General features: G+C 39.5%; 1 protein-coding gene across 2 annotated transcripts in view; it reads right to left on the reverse strand.

Moving 5' to 3' along the window:
* LOC119738386 (translation initiation factor eIF-2B subunit epsilon-like) overlaps positions 1-16,042 on the reverse strand; it is a 54,026-nt gene extending 37,984 nt beyond the window's left edge. For both annotated transcript variants that reach the window (XM_038213270.1, XM_038213277.1), the window contains exons 1-4: positions 15,746-16,042; positions 4,960-5,084; positions 4,637-4,822; positions 2,827-2,998 (exon numbers count right to left, since the gene is read on the reverse strand). In XM_038213270.1, the coding sequence (XP_038069198.1) occupies positions 2,827-2,998; positions 4,637-4,822; positions 4,960-5,084; positions 15,746-15,877 (615 nt within the window). In that variant the 5' untranslated portion in view covers positions 15,878-16,042. The remainder of the gene's footprint in view (positions 1-2,826; positions 2,999-4,636; positions 4,823-4,959; positions 5,085-15,745) is intronic.
* Between the last annotated feature and the right edge of the window lie 526 nt (positions 16,043-16,568).

Genomic DNA, 16,568 nt, shown 5'->3' on the forward strand with positions numbered 1-16,568 from the left:
AGCATTCCTACGGAAGCAAAATGTGCGGTCACTGGTCGCGTTAAGCAGGTGGTCATTCTACACAAGTAACAGGATTTTTCAGTGGGGGATTTTTAAATGGTCGTTACAGACAGGTGGTTGTTGTATACAGTGGGTCGCCGAGGCAGGTTTGACTGTACTTATTCGATACAGTGTTTTATGTATATGGAATAAAGAACCAGACATTCTATCAAAAGGGCAATACTTTGAAAGAAAATTTTATTTAAAGCTGCATCTACAAGATTTGACAGTGCAAGATCTGGCAACACTGATTGGCTGTCTGTTATAAACCATTCAGGCAGTATTTTCAGCACCACCGTCTTATCCGAGACTTCAGCAGGAAAACAGATGGCCCTTTGCAGACAGAATTCATATGAATCACAATCACATGTGATCCTGTCCCAAATGATCCTATCCCAAGCTTTCCCGACGGGAACATAAATACACTGCATTGGGCAATGGAATGGTCATGATATTCTTGACCCAGTTCCAGACAGCACTATCCAAACAGATGCATTATTCCAGGGTATTAGGGCTGTTGGGGAGCGACACAGTGCGAGGGGTCGATGGTCACTCGAGGAACAAGTCCTAAAGCATCTGAAGTTGGCAAAAAATCAGTAAATGACTACCCGCAATAGATCAGACAGCAACATGTGCTTACAAAACTACAAGGGAATTCCCCACAGTGAGAACTGTATGGATGTGCTCACAGCTACTGGTACTGATTTAAGACAACAAATATAAAATTGGTACGTACTTGAAATGTAATTTCTTATACCAATCTGCCCGCCATTTTATACTTTTGATTTTGCAAAGAGTCCGTCAAAAATCAAATGTTGCCAGTCTGTCTAAATATGAAAACAGAAAAGGCCAGTATGGCTCGGTAGACAAAACATTGCTTCAAAATTCATGTTTTACAGTAATCATGTACTTTTCCTTGTTAACTGAAAAGTTCAGTGGGTTGATGTAAAAAGACACAACTGCCCATTTTTTTTTGTGGAGCAGCAAAATGTTAAGATTTTTGGCAGGGGGGAAATGCTCGCCTGAAACTGCTCAAAGAAAGCACTGGAAGTGTGCAGTAAATCGTCAAAATACAATCAAAAATCAAAATCAAACTAGAGGTTTGCATTTGTCTTTGTAACAAACGCAGGGTGATGGGGCACATAACGTTTTATTTGACATTGTCTAACTCAGTTGTAAATATGTTAAATGCAAAGAAAACAGAAAGAGTATGAAATTCAATTCAGTTCAAAATGTGCATAAGGCCAAAAAAAAAGCTCTGGTTTCTGATATGCGCGCGCGTCGCCGTAGCCATGCGCGTCGGCAAAATGAAAATTTTTTTTTTTATGCCACAGGGCATAAAAATCTAATAAATGTTTTCAAACAAGTTAAAGATCATGTGAAACACCAATGTGTCTTCTTTCCACTGAAACCTTGAAACCTTGATTGTGTGTCTGTGGCCACGGATGACCGAGCATTCGTTGCTTTTCTGTCAAGGGTCAAAACCTTACTGGGCCAAGTTTTACTTGGCTAAGATTGCTGGCTGGTTTGTCGTGCAAAGGTTGCAAACGATATGTGTCGTTGTGCAGAGCTTTGTATTGTGTGGAAAGAGGTGGTGGCCACGTTGAAGGCATTGGGCCATGAGAGGTTAACCTCAACAATGAGAGTGGTTAAATGACTGTGTTAAATTGAATAAATTGTTTTAAAGAAAAGGATGTCTCCTTTCTTTAAATTAAGCCGTTCCACATGCCCAGAATACCAGTTACCCTTTCGCATAAACTTGGCCCAGTGCAGGTTTGACCCTTGACAGATTAACAACGAATGCTCAGTCATCCTTGGCCACAGACTCACAATCAAGAGGACACATTGGTGTTTCACATGATCTTTAACTTATTTGAAAATATTTATTACATTTTATATGGCTTACATTTACATCTGGGTTTCCTTTTTTGGATACACCCTGTATTTTGTTAAATTTTGATGTTAAATCATTGCAATTTGAAAAGAAAAATGATGTCAAGACATCACAAATTTTGTCACATGTTTGGACAAGGGTTCATGTTTGTACAAGGTTACATCTTCATCCCTTGAACCGTTTGGCAGAACTTCCATTTGTATTAATATCCATGTTTCTTTCGGTATTTTGAATTCACACCACAATAAAAGTTCATCTGGGCATGGTCTATCAGATTACAAAGTATGAACTTCATTCTTTGTTTTGTTCATGAGTGGTGACTGAAACAAAACGGTACCTTTTTGAACTTGTACACATTATGAGGATATCATGACGTCAAATTTGTATGCACACCTCCATCGTGGTTGATGTTCATACAAAGTTTGAATTTGATGCGTTGTTGCCCAATCACCCAACACAATGTGCAAAGTTAAGAGAGTCCACTTTACAGGTTACATGTACATCAAACTATAAGAAATATTAATCCAAAAATAAGTTGACGACTAGTCTTTCAGAAATCTGCATGACCTCACTGCTGGTTCAATGACCAATAAATCGGTCTGCCACCATCATGACCCAAACTAGCATCAGCAAGTTCATTCCCAATTTGGGCTTTGCTCCCTCATCACTCATCACATACTTTCAACTGCATTGTGTCTTTATGAAGATTGAAGTTTATCAAATTGAACATTTTAAAAGCTGAATTTATCAACAGTTGGTTGGCATTTTGCACTGTTTAATAATACTCATGTTAAAAAGTTGCCCCTCGAAAGTATGAAACAAGAATCAACCATGCACCCCAACCATTCCCAAAAACAAAACTAACCAACACCACAATAATTGCTTTTTCTTACCAGGGGGAACCTTGCTTTCATCTTTCCATGCATTTTCTGATAGCTCAGTATACGATGTGTGGTATCTGTGGCAACTACAATGTCATCTTCTTCACTGCGGGTCCTATGGCCAGGATAAGCTTGCTTGAAGACTAACGTTATCACTGCTGACTTGTCCACCTTGAATCGTGCTCTGAAAGAACCATGTTTTCCTTTTATTAATTATGTTTATTAAAATAATTATAATGCACCTAGTTTATCTCCCTGTTGCTTGCATCGTGACTTTGGGCATGATCCCTGGCTACATGGCATGGGTTTATGGCTTCTGACCAGCACCTATTGAACAAAGACATTGACTAAATGGGAAACCGCAACATAGGGCTGGATAGCTCAGTTGGTAGAGCAACGGAACGGTTATCCAGAGATCGAAGGTTCTGAAACCCCGCCCCAGTCAATTTCTTTGTTCAGCCAAAGCAACATTTTCCATCACAAATTAAACGTTTAAGTTATAACCTACAGTGTAGTACATTTTAAGAACAGAGGTTACAAAGTTGTAATTTGTCCCTGAAGTGAAATATCAGCTGCAAAATGTTGACTATAAAACTGCCGAATGACTGTGCAGTCACCATTGATCTCCATTATACAGACTGGATTGAACATCGCGTCCAAAAGCTGTAACACATTGACCCGTTGATTGATTTGGGAGAAATGTTGTTAATCAATCTTGGCCTCCCTTTTGCCTTTGCTTCAAAGTTATGATTCCCATTTTTTATTACCTATTTCTTTCTGCCAACAAAACCCAAAAATCATGATAGGAATTAGTCCCTTCAGATGATACCAATATTTCAAATTTCTGTTCTTGGCTCATGGACTCAGGCATGCAACTGAGAATTTAGGGGAAAAAACAAGGAAATTCCAAACCACACAAGACTTTGTACAGTGTTTTTCAATTTGTAATGGCATTCGTGAAAAGTAACAAACAAGGAAATCAGCGGATCCGAGGAAAAGTTGCAAGCCTGTGGACTACTTAAATACTTAACCTACAAATGTGATGCGATCAAGCTACATGAGTCGTTTGTCGACCCTGGTCAAAAAGATTTTTATTACAAATTTGAAAAGAGCACAATCTCAGCATTACTGCTGTGAAAACCGCATGCTGATACCACCTTCAGTTAAAAATTATGGAAGTTGGAACACCAAGAACTGTGATGAAGTGATGCGATGAAGTGGTCTTATTTTGTCCTGTATCTCCAAATAAAAATTCCCGACAAACGCCTCATTTAGCTTGATTGCATCACAAATATGTCTGAAAGCCACAAAACGTTCACTAACTTCATGGAAAGACCCATCTATCAAACAATTTGGAGAGGTCCAGCTGATTTGTATTAATGGAGTTGACTATACAAAAAATGTACCACAGGTTTAAAGATGTAATGTCCTCTTCTCTTTAACTAATTCAACTTTTTTCTCTTAATGAAAAAACTGTTTGACTGTGTGTACTTGCAACCCTATGGGACAAAAGCTTTCATGCTAGGGTGCTTTTCAAAACAAAATAACTTTTCGAGGTGAAACTCAAAAGTTCCACAGACAGTACATGTGTGATGCACAATAAAGTTTGGAGAAGTCTGGAAGTTTCTCAGCACATTGCCCTGGGAGCTGGCATTAATAGTAAGTGCATTACTATTGAAATGATGTTAAACTACCAAATTAGTGGGGGAAAAAAACAAACCAGTGATCTTAATTCATAAGCAGCTCAGAGCAAAACGAGTGAGTTCCTTGCCTTTTACTAAACCCTTAAACACATACAGGTGCATGTGCTGGTTCTACTCACTTGTGCTGTTCTATCAGGTCTTTTAGCAGCATGTTGGACACCAGGTCGCCACTGACAAGAACAAAGTGAGATCTGATCATGGACTTTCGTTCAATCTCCCTGAGTGCATCCCCAACAGAGTGACAGTCTTCAGAGACAATCGGCGTGATGATGCAGTGGGAGTTCTTATGGTTCCATTTAGAGGCCCTGATGAGAGGTGATCAAAACACTTAGTCACATGAAGTAACAGTTTGAAGAGGATCGAGTAACATGACACCTGTAAAGTTTTCAAATTTTTGATAAACCTGGGGAAAAGCCATAAAAATGTACAAATAAGTACTTACCAGATATGTTTTTTAAGTTGGTCAGCATGAGAACAGCAAAAGACAAATATCTCCTGAACCCCAGCACTGACCAGAAACTCAAGTGTGTAATCAATGAGAGGACAGTTGACCAATGGAAACAAAGCCTGTACAAAAAAAAAGGAATATCATTTGTTGACTTTCAACATGTTACACAGGGTCAGAACTTTCCAAAGAAAAGTGTACAAGATTTTGAGAAATGTTGTAGCATTATTTTCTTTTGCACTTTCCCTGTGCCTATAAATGGAAGAGCTTTAACATTTTTTTAGATGGGACTCCAATTTGGTAAAAGAACATTTTATACAATATGGACAAGCTTTGTACGATAATTGTCACAAAACAGTCACTGAATGGGATTCACCTCACATTTTGAAAAAGTTGTTTTTTCAAAGTTAGTTTTTGACAGGCAGCATCTCTTAAAGGGAACATACAACATTTGCAAACATCAAAAAACAAAACTATAAATTTTATTTTACAAAATACCAGACTAGGATGTTGGCAAATGACAGTCTAAAGCATCCTGTAAAATGGTGGCACCTGGTGTAAAGTCATTTTCAAGAAGAGTGTTTTTTTGTATAAATTTCCAAGCCAGCTAGACTGGTTCCCTTACCTTACAAATTTCCATCATCTACAAATTGATCCAGTTCATCTTTTATTGAGTCAGGGAACCAATCTACTTGAACATTTATGTTTTTCTTAATTTTTCCAGCACTTTCGAACACAAAACTTTGAACATGCCAGTGCAACAATATTTGATCTATTGTATTAACCCCTCAAATAGTTCATTTCTGAAAATTACAGCAAAAGCCAATGATGTACATTCGCTTTAAATTCAAGGTAGGTGGGATTGTCAATGTTTTCCCCATTTGGGGAAGTGATAGAATTTGCAACAATTTTTCTTAGTGTTTTCAACAGCGTAGATGAATTGCTTCTTTTTTCCTTCTATGGCTGATGTGAAGGTATTCTCTCTTCTTATTGCGGATATTATTTTTACAGTGTTCCGCTGATTGATTACTTACACATGAAGTGGTATGCAAGAGTCATCTCAGTCACCTTTTCCCTTTAGCTAGTCATCATTAGGCCCCCCCCCCCCCAAAAGTCTCTGGTTTCTGGTATGCGCGCGCGTCGCCATAGCCATGCGCGTCGGCAAAATGAAAAAGATTTTTTTTAAATGAAAGATGTCTCAAAACCGCTAAACTCACTGGTTTGACTGGAATCCTGCTGCTGCACAATTTTAATTTTTTTTTAGATTGGGTTATGGTCCAGAGTAAGCTTTATGTGGCCTCTCTGGACTCCCATATATTTGCACTAAGTTTAGTCGGGCACCATTTGCAGTCATCAGCCGACATTTGAAGCAAAAAAATCAGGTAAAAAAAAAAAAAAAGCCGCGTCGCCGCACCACTTTTTGGGCAAGCTCCATACCAGAAACCGGAGACTTTTTTTTTTTGGCCTTAGGCAAGAGAAAATAAAAAGCTTCTCTTCACCTCCAAACCCAGTCCTTCCTTGTTTGATAGACAGCGACCTATTGTACCTGTCATATCTCAACTACATATAGGCTGATAGTTGGGCCAAAAGATAAGAACATTCTGTTTTCTGTCTGTAGGTTCCCTCTATCAGTCTGATAAAGATTGGTCAAATCTGTAGTTGGGCTGATCCAATATGTGGTTCACCTTGTCTCAAGTAAAGTTTGTAAAAGCCAGCTCCAACATAACTGTTGGTTCCATACATACAATGTATGTGGCACATGTCCATCCATAGTTGGTACCACACCAATCAAATAAAGGTACGTGTAGGTCCCATCTATAGTTGGGACGGTCCCATCTGTGGTTCATCCAGTCCCGACTAAAATTGGTAACACTCTGACACATTTGTTGGCTCCCTATAGCTAGGCACATGCTAGTGTTGATGCTATGCTGCAAACATACATTTGTACAATGCAGAGATCCCAACATTCAGATTTCAGAAGTAGTACTTTTCATCGAGCCGGTATTTATTGTTTGGCGCGTCACCATTTAAACAAAAAGGTACTCAAATCCCGTCACAACAGTACTGTACATATACTACTAATTCCCACAGAGTGTAACCCATGTCATTCAATTCTTGTTTAATGCTAACAATGGATCTTGTTTTTGTTTGTCCACACTGATACTGTTTGGCATTTTTTTTGGGGGGGGGGGTTTGACCCCCCAATATTTTGTAAATGCCCCTTTTTCACCAGCACTTAACCCCCCACCTCCCAATATTTGTAAAGAGTGCCCTTCTTTTGCTAACAAGTGCCTGTTTTTGCTGAACAAGTGCCCTGTAGTCATGAACTTTTTTGTGCCATCGGCCGTTTAGGCCAAAAAAAAAGTCTCCGGTTTCTGGTATGGAGCTTGCCCAAAAAGTGGTGCGGCGACGCGGCTTTTTTTTTTTACCTGACTTTTTTGCGTCAAATGTCGGCTGATGACTGCAAATGGTGCCCGACTAAACTTAGTGCAAATATATGGGAGTCCAGAGAGGCCACATAAAGCTTATTCTCGATCATAACCCCATCTAAAAACACGTTAAAATTGTGCAGCAGCAGGATTCCAGTCAAACCAGTGAGTTTGGCGGTTTTGAGACATCATCTTTCATTGAAAAAAAAACTTTTTCATTTTGCCAACGCGCATGGCTACGGCGACGCGTGCGCATACCAGAAACCGGAGACTTTTTTTTTTTGGCCTTAGGGTGCCTTTTTATTTTGTGCATGTATTGCCCTGAAAGCACGATATATTGTCCATTAGTAAGCATAATCGTCGGTTCAGAACAGCACCCCCATAGACGGATGATATAGCCCCCCCCCCCCCCATTTTCTGGAGGCCAAGTGTCTGGAGAAAAAAAAGTGTCTACATTTCAGTGAGGATGTGGAAGAGCCCTTTTCAAGAAATGTTTACCCCCCCCAATAAAAATGACCGTGCTACGCCCCTGCATAGAGATAATGTTGTCATATTTAACTATTCAAAGTCTCAAAGCAACAAATTTGCCAAAACAGCATAACAAAACAAACTAGATTTATGTTTGTGGACAAACACATGGCTGTTTCGACATTTATTTCATTTAAAAAGACATACATGTTGCAGAGTGATCAGCTGTATATTTCTGAAGATAGCACACTGTTAAAATGCAACATCAATGTTGCGTCAGTGACAAAAGGCATTAAATGCACATTTAATGTGACGTCTCGTAACATTCCATGACGTCACCAAACTTAATTTTTTTACTTTAACACATGGATCCAGCGTAGGTACATGTACGAACCAAAATTACAACCAAATCAGACAAACAGTGTTGCTGATAGGCCTTAGAAAAATATGCACGTTTAATGTGACGTCACATGACATGTGATGATGTCATCATCAATTTTTATTTATAACACATCCCGGTCTAGGTACAAACCAAGTTTCAACCCAATCAGGCCTGTAGCTCTGTAGAGGCCTTCAACATACATGTAAGTATCTTTAATTTGACGTCACATGACATGACTTCATTTTTCATCTTTAACATCTCCTGGGTCTAAGTACAAACTAACTTTCAACCCAATCGAACCTGCAGTTCTATAGATATAGGCCTTCCAAATATTTATTTATTTATTTATTTATTCCATTTCTTTACCCAGGGTATGCCCAAACAGTTTAAAACTGGTTTCCATTGGGGCCCTGCATACAATAAACAATGACTACAAACATGTATAATTATACAATACATTACAAATACAATAAAATTCAATACAGTGAGATAAAACATTATTTGAATAATGCATAGGTGTTAAGCAAATATTATAAATACAATATATTTTAAAACTATTATAACTACATGTACAGTATGAATGCTTTACTATAAAGTTGATTCAGTGAACACGAACAATTTGGATCTATCTTGTAACATCAAAAAAAGAAGAAAAACAAAAACAAAAACAAAAACAATATTGCTGTAACTATACTCGCTGATTACGGGAGGGGCCAAAACCCCGCGAAAACCCTTTTGGGAGAAAACACGGGGAAATTCCCATCCGGCTTCTTATTATCTTCGTATTATTATGGCAACCAAGTTTGTTCACTCCGTAGATCAGCACATATCTAGATTTGTATAATCAGAGAAGACAGCGGCAAATACACAAATAATTATTTGCAGAAATATTATTACTGAATGAACGTTTTACGTAGTTCAGATTTGAATGAGGCTAATATGCACTTTTAAAATGACGAAATATATCATGTGATGACGTTATTATAACATCACTTCAATTTTCATCTATAACACATCCCGGTCTAGGTACATATCAACTTTCAACCCGATCGGAACTGTAGTTCTGAAGTTACATGTATATAGGCCTTCAAAATATGCACCTCTATTGTGACGTCACGTGACTCGTGATGACGTCAATGTTCGGTGCACATCTGCAGGTGCTGGTCTAAGTGTGTGTCAAGTACATGTACATGTTTAAAGACAGTCTGATTGATTTTAGTGCCAAAGTGCCATGCACGATGAAAACTTCAGGAGCCTGAAGAAGAAAAACCAGCAAACAACCGCAAACTAGACTTATGTTTAAAGGGGCGCTAGGTCCTGAAATCCCCGAAAATTTCATGTTTTGGATTGTTTACTTATCCTATTTCAAACATCTGGTTGAAAGGAAACCAACCTAATGTCTTACTGTTCCCAAGAAAAGAAAAAAAAATGTTTTTTTACATCAGACACGATGGAGAACACATACATTTTTCCAGTCGTTTTCATACAATGTACGATACACGTTGTGTGTGTTGCATAGATATTACACGCAGCACTATACCAATGCGCAAATAAAGTGGTTTCTCAAACATCCGCAAAAGATTGGACCCCAAATTCATTCTCGCATGATTAATACAAGAATAACACAAAAGCGCCCAATGATTAAAGGATAGTTGTGTGGATGTTCATATCCTACTTTTAAAGTTCTTTTCGATTAACATCATCTCTTTCAAAACGTGTTTTGTAGCCCGATTGGGTATAATCCAGGACGTAGTATCCCTTTAACACATGGCTGTTTAGACATTTTGTTAATGCAAGTTCAAGTCTATTGAAAGTGAAACCTATTGCAGTGTTTTTCATTCTTGAAAAACCGTGCTACAAACTATTAAAACCACTGTAAATAAAAACAAGTCAGGTGTGTTTACAAACACAAATGCCCCGCAACCGTGACTGTTTCCATGACATAACACCACTCTAACATCTAACATCAAATGTACCTTGCTCAAATGGAACGTTCATTGACAGCATTAGTGTCTTCTGTAGGTTTTATATGAATTAATCCCTAATCCCTATGATCTCAGAATAAATACAAGATTTCTATTGTTTTAGCCACTGTGACCTTGACCCTTGACCTTTTGACCCCCAATGCGATAGGCTTCTTAGGATTGCCAAGGACAATCCACAAACCAAATTTGAAATTCATATGTAAAGTATTTCTCAAGTTATCGCGCTGACAAAATTTCTATTGTTTCAGCCACTGTGACCTTGACCCTTGACCTTTCAGCCCCAAATGCAAAAGGCTTCTTAGGATTACCAAGGACAATCCACAAACCAAATTTGAAGTTCATATGTAAAGTATTTCTCAAGTTATCGCGCTGACAAAATTTCTATTGTTTCAGCCACTGTGACCTTGACCCTTGACCTTTTGGCCCCAAATGCAAATGGCTTCTTAGAATTGCCAAGGACAATCCACAAACCAAATTTGAAGTTCATATGTAAAGTATTTCTCAAGTTATCACGCTGACAAGATTTGTCCGGACACACACACCCACACACAGTCGTTTTCTGCTATGCTTCCGAGGATTTGCTTTGTGTTTTCCTTTGTTCCCTGATCTAAACCTTTCCCATAGACTTAGTGCACAAACCTGCGTTCGAGGACAATAGGCACCGTCGTTCGAGGATGAATGGCCCCTTTGTGCTCCTTTTTTTGTCTGTCCTCGAGCGTAATACAATACAGGAACACACCCACCCACCCACACACACACCCACACACCCACCCAACCACCCACGGAAGGACAAGGCGGAAACAGTATGCCCCTTCGGCTTCGCCGCGGGGCATAAAAACTGTACATGTACTTACATGTTTATCTCTCTTGTCTAGCATGTCTGTTTCATTGTTGTGTCTTTGAACATTGTATTAAAAAAAAAACAGTTGTCGTTATTTTTAAAAATACTGTAAGTGAGACTTGCGAATCCCCCTGGCATGCTGGCAGTTTTATAAAGTCAGTGTCCCTAACCAAAATGGAAGATTTCTATTGTTTTAACAATAGTGACCTTGACCTTTGACCTGTCGGCCCCAAAAGCAACAGGCTTCTTAAGACTCTCAAGAACAACCCACAAACTAAATTTCAAGTTCCTAAGTAAAGTATTTCTCAAATATTGCATTGACAAGATTTCTATTGTTTTAGCAAGAGTGACCTTGACCTTTGACCTGTCGGCCCCAAAAGCAAAAGGCTTCTTAAACATGTTAAAGGGAATGTAAAACATTTGCTTTTGCTGCATTTTTTAGAAAAAAATGGATTTGGAGGATTAGTATGTTATAGCGAATATATTGTTTAACTGACTTGTTTCACGTTTTAGGCTTGTATGGGTCCCATGCCCGCCAACGAAAGAGGGCAGCTTTTCACCTAGCAATGACTTCCCATGGGCGGGACATTTCACCGGTTGACGCGCACTGTTCCTTGTGTGTGGATGCACATACACCAGGGAATTCAGTTGTACTACATGTATGTACACGCAGTGCTAGTGGTGGCCACGCATCGCAGCAAAATTGCAGTCAGACTGTCACCCCCAACTGTACTTTCTTTGCCGGTGAGGGGGTACTTGTGAACAGGGCGGATATGCTGGAAAAAAACAAGAAAACCAATCATGTTCTTGTAGTCTTGTACATGTAGTCTGGTTCCCTGACCCAACTTAAGATGAAACGAAGAAATGTAAAGACTTTGGGGTAATGTAAGGTCAAAGAATCACTCTAGCAGGTTTGTACCCCTTCACATGTGTGTAATCAATTGCAAAGAAAAAACAGCATAACTAAATATGAAAAATTTGGAGCAGTTTTTGAAAAAGCCAGTTTTGCCAACGCTGGTCGGCCGACCAACATTGGAAAAATACAGGTTTTCTTGAAAATGTCAGCACACCAGGAGCCACGATTACACAGGATGCTTTAAGCCCGCCTCAGGTCAACCCGCGATTTGCTTGCGCCACGACGGAACCGTCGGCATCAAGCAGAAAAATAATGCTCAGGTCACAAAACTGAGAAATCGTGTGATTCTCTTGAACAAGCGGCATCCCGACGCAAAATAATCTCAACCATGCTCATGTTACCCACAACGTGACGATCCACCATGATTCCACATCATAGACAGTCATGTGACTTATACATTTTCAATGATTTTGTTGAACACTCTCATTTCATTTTTTAAACACCCCTCTAGCTATGGTATGGAATATCCTCTCGCGAGCAGGTAAACAATCTCCTTATATGGTGATTGATGCGCGCGCATGCGCACTGCGTGATTGACGCGCGGAGCGCCAGTGTAGGGTGCTGATTGGCTAAACAATTGAAAATGATTGCAATTTTTTTACTCTTGCGACTTGATTTTTTTTAGCGCCGACTTATTCCGATCATCTTAATATCGTCACAGTTATACTCGGATCGCAAAAAATCGGCAACTGAAATGTTCCCGACGGTCATAGCTCAGGCACAGCCTGATCCTGAAAAGTCAGTCGCCGACTGATCTGTGTCGTCACAAGGTCGACCTGAGGCCGGCTTTAGACTGTCAATCCCTAACTATTCAGTAAGGTATTGCATGATAATTTGATCATTTCTTTTTTTTATGTTTGCAAATGTTGTATCTTCCCTTTAAGACTACCAATTACAACCCACAAACCAAATTTCAAGTTCCTCAGTAAAATATTTCTCAAGTTATCGCGTTGACAAGATTTCTTTTGTTTTAGGGATAGTGAGAGGGGGAATCACTGTGTGGACGAGGGCAAGTCCACACGTCGCTGCTACCTGGTTTATGTGGCCCTTTTTTGTTGGAAGTCCACACAGTGAATGTACATGTGTGTGTAATGCTTGTACACACCCATACACGGACACACAGAAGGCATACGCGATCGCAATATCCCCGTCCTGCGTGAAGCCAGGGCAATAAAAATTTAAAAAAATTTGAGAACCATCTTTCAAAATCATTGTCTCAGAATATTTGTCATTATTATTATTAGTTTGTGTAGGATATACAGCAAAGACGTAAATACTGGTAAGAGCCTGGTTTGGCCACATCTACCGCAAGTGTTTTACCGCCCCGAAAAATCTTGTGCTCACTATAAATACATATTTGCACATAGACTGGTCTTTACAAAACTGGAAGATATATTTTCAGTGTACGTGTTTTTTCTGTTTAAATGTATTTATTCCAAGCATTACAACTTGGATTCGTAATGTTTAAGTAGCGCCGGTGGCGCATCACGTGGCTGCATTTCGCAATGATATTTCGGATCATCCATTGATACCGTTGTGTTGGGGGTGTTTTACCCTTTTTGTTTTAGTTTTACATCATTTCTTGAATAGATTCTTTTAAAAAAAATATATTGTGATGGTGAAGAACTTCGTTTTGAACAAGGGAATGTTTCGGACTTCATAAAGATTAATATTTTTAATTTTAAAACGGTGGAAAAATGCTGGTAAATTGTTCTTAAAAAAGAACATGGTACACCCCCAGACTGGGACCTTAAGTGCTCAAAATGATGCAAAAGAAGATCAGGCCAACTTTACTCACTGTTTAGCAAATCAAAGTTCCTGTGATTGGTCTGTCTGATGCTTGCCAGGAAACAGTCTAGCCAGAGCCATGCACATGTCTACTTTTCCTGAATTCAAAATGGCAGCCTTCAAACAAGGCATTTGTGACAAGGATGTTTCCCAAATTGAAGGTGAAATTTCTCTTTTCTTCCCAAAGGTATGTAAACATAAACCTAATCACCACCATTTGTAGACCCGTGAACGTGGCATTGTATACAAAGCCACGCTGTTGTGTCATTTCGAACCTGACAATACATAATTTTGTATACATGTTAAGTACTCACCTAGAAATCTAAATTTGCCTTCCCGCGTGTTCAGGATGTGTCATTTCGATGAAATTTTCGGAGCCCTCCGAGCTACCTGTCTGCTTCATGTGGCGCACATGATAGGCGGCGTCAGATTGGCCAATCACGACACCATGTGATAAACGCAGCTAATATGTTGGAATCGCACTTATGATCCGGACATAAGGAATGCCCGGAGCGTCAGTGCGATACCAAATTGTCCGCAGCATTTATCACATGGTAAATCACATGCATCAGGAGGAGGTTGCAGGACGTCGAGATCTTGCCAGATTTTACCTCGAATTTCCTTTAAATGCCAGATTTGGCGTAAAAGCAGATTTCAACATGTTTAAGAAAGCTTGATATGTGAGTACTTATCACACTGTAAAGCAATGTTCAGTTTTCGCTTGGTTCGAAATGGTACAAGAGTGTGGCGTTGTTTACAAGCCACGTTCACGGGTCTACACAAGTTTGAAGACTGTTTTGGGGGTGAAATCTAAAGATTATGATTGGGGGTAGGCCTACGAGTGAAAATGGTCACAAAACATGTTAGTAACACAATATGGCATGTAGGCCTACCTAGGACTCTACTAGTACTAACTATTGCCCGACCATGTCCAAATGTTAAAAAAGGCGATTCGTAGAGTCCTAGTTACTTGGACTATAGTATTTAGCAGTTTAGTATTGTACCACTACTGTACTAGCCCCATAAATGTGGCCAATTTACTGGACTACCTCCGTAAACATAGGCCACACATCCACCGTGTACAAAAACATGTCGAACTTTGTCAAATTTTGATTTTCACACTTAGGCTTAATTTGTAGGGTTTTTTGCTTAAGAAGCATACTCACCCAATTATAGGCCAATCAGAAAGTGCTGCCTTTTTCAGAATCAGATGTCTATTTTTCGTGAAATTTCCAGATTCGTTTGCACACGTTTGCGTATCAAAATTTCAACATGAAATTTCATAAAAATTAGACATCCGGAAAAGGCAGCACTTTTTGATTAGCCTATTATCCTATAGTATAAAGAGGGTGAGTATGCTTCTCAAGCAAAAAAAACTACAAACTAAACCTAAATAAATGTGAAAATCAAAATTTAAAGTTCGACATGTTTTTGTACATGGTGGAACTGGAAGTGTGGCCTATGTTTACGGAGGTAGTCCAGTAAATTGGCTACATTTATGGGGCTATGGAGGTATGCTAGTACTAACTTAGCCCCATAAATGTGGCCTATTTACTGGACTGCCTCCGTAAACATAGGCCACACATCCACATGTACAAAAATTGTGTCGACTTTGCCAATCAGAAAGTGCTGCCTTTTTCAGATGTATATTTTTCGTGAAATTTCCAGATTCATTTTTACACGTTTGCGTATCAGAATTTCAACATGAAATTTCACAAAAATTAGACATCTGAAAAAGGCAGCACTTTCTGACTAGCCTATAATGAGGGTGAGTATGCTTCTAAAGCAAAAAAATCCTACAAACTAAGCCTAAATGTGAAAATCAAAATTTGGCAAAGTCGACACGATTTTTGTACATGTGGATGTGTGGCCTATGTTTACGGAGGCAGTCCAGTAAATAGGCCACATTTATGGGGCTAGTACTAACTAGGCCTAGTAGTAGTACTTTAAGTCTTTATTTTTAGTAAAGTTCACCCTCGGCCTCTCCGATGTCATTGGCGCAAACCGCACGTTGAAGCTGTCTGCTAACACCACAGCCTGCAGAATGTCTTCTTGCTGCAATATGCTGTCGCCTTTCCCTTTATTCTTCTTCGTATTTCCAGCCATGGCGACTTGCTATTTTTCAGTAGTCCGCCTATATTATAGGCTAAATAATCCTAAGGTTTTTGGGTATTATTGTCACACTTCTCTTTCCAGGTAAATTGACATGGTTACCGTACAGTCTTGGTGTGTTGCATGCTTGTCTCTGTTGTGCGCTTTCTTGAAAATCACGCATTCTTAAGAATACGCATACACATTCTTATGATTGCGCAACTGGATCCTTGCGCAATCTTCGCAAAAATAACTTTTCCAGATTGAGCGCACATTCTTAAGAATGCGCGACAAGATAACGGTCTTGTCGATGCCAAGCACCGGCTGCGCTTGGCAAGTCTAGCTGCATCCTCGTTCACTGATGCTTAATAATTATACTGTTGCAACGCAAGGTCACTTACTTAACGCTGAAAAGTAGAGTGGATATGAAAGTATACGCGTATTGGGGGGGGGGGGACGGGAAAAAATAAGAGACATAATAATAGTGTATTGGAAAGAATTCTGATTTTTGGGATAATAAAAGCGGGGGGGGGGGGGGGGGGGGAAACGTAAGAATGAAGAATGTGAAGAATGAGATAGCCTTGGTCAAGGCGCTAGTTGTTATTCATCCCGGCCGTAGCGCGGTAAACGATATCCTTGCTAGCGCTATGCATGTGGTGCATTAAAAATAAAGCGCGAACAGCGACCTCACGCGGCCACCATTCTA

The sequence above is a fragment of the Patiria miniata genome, unplaced genomic scaffold (genome assembly GCF_015706575.1).
Source record: "Patiria miniata isolate m_02_andy unplaced genomic scaffold, ASM1570657v1 HiC_scaffold_10, whole genome shotgun sequence".
NCBI lineage: Eukaryota > Metazoa > Echinodermata > Asteroidea > Valvatida > Asterinidae > Patiria > Patiria miniata.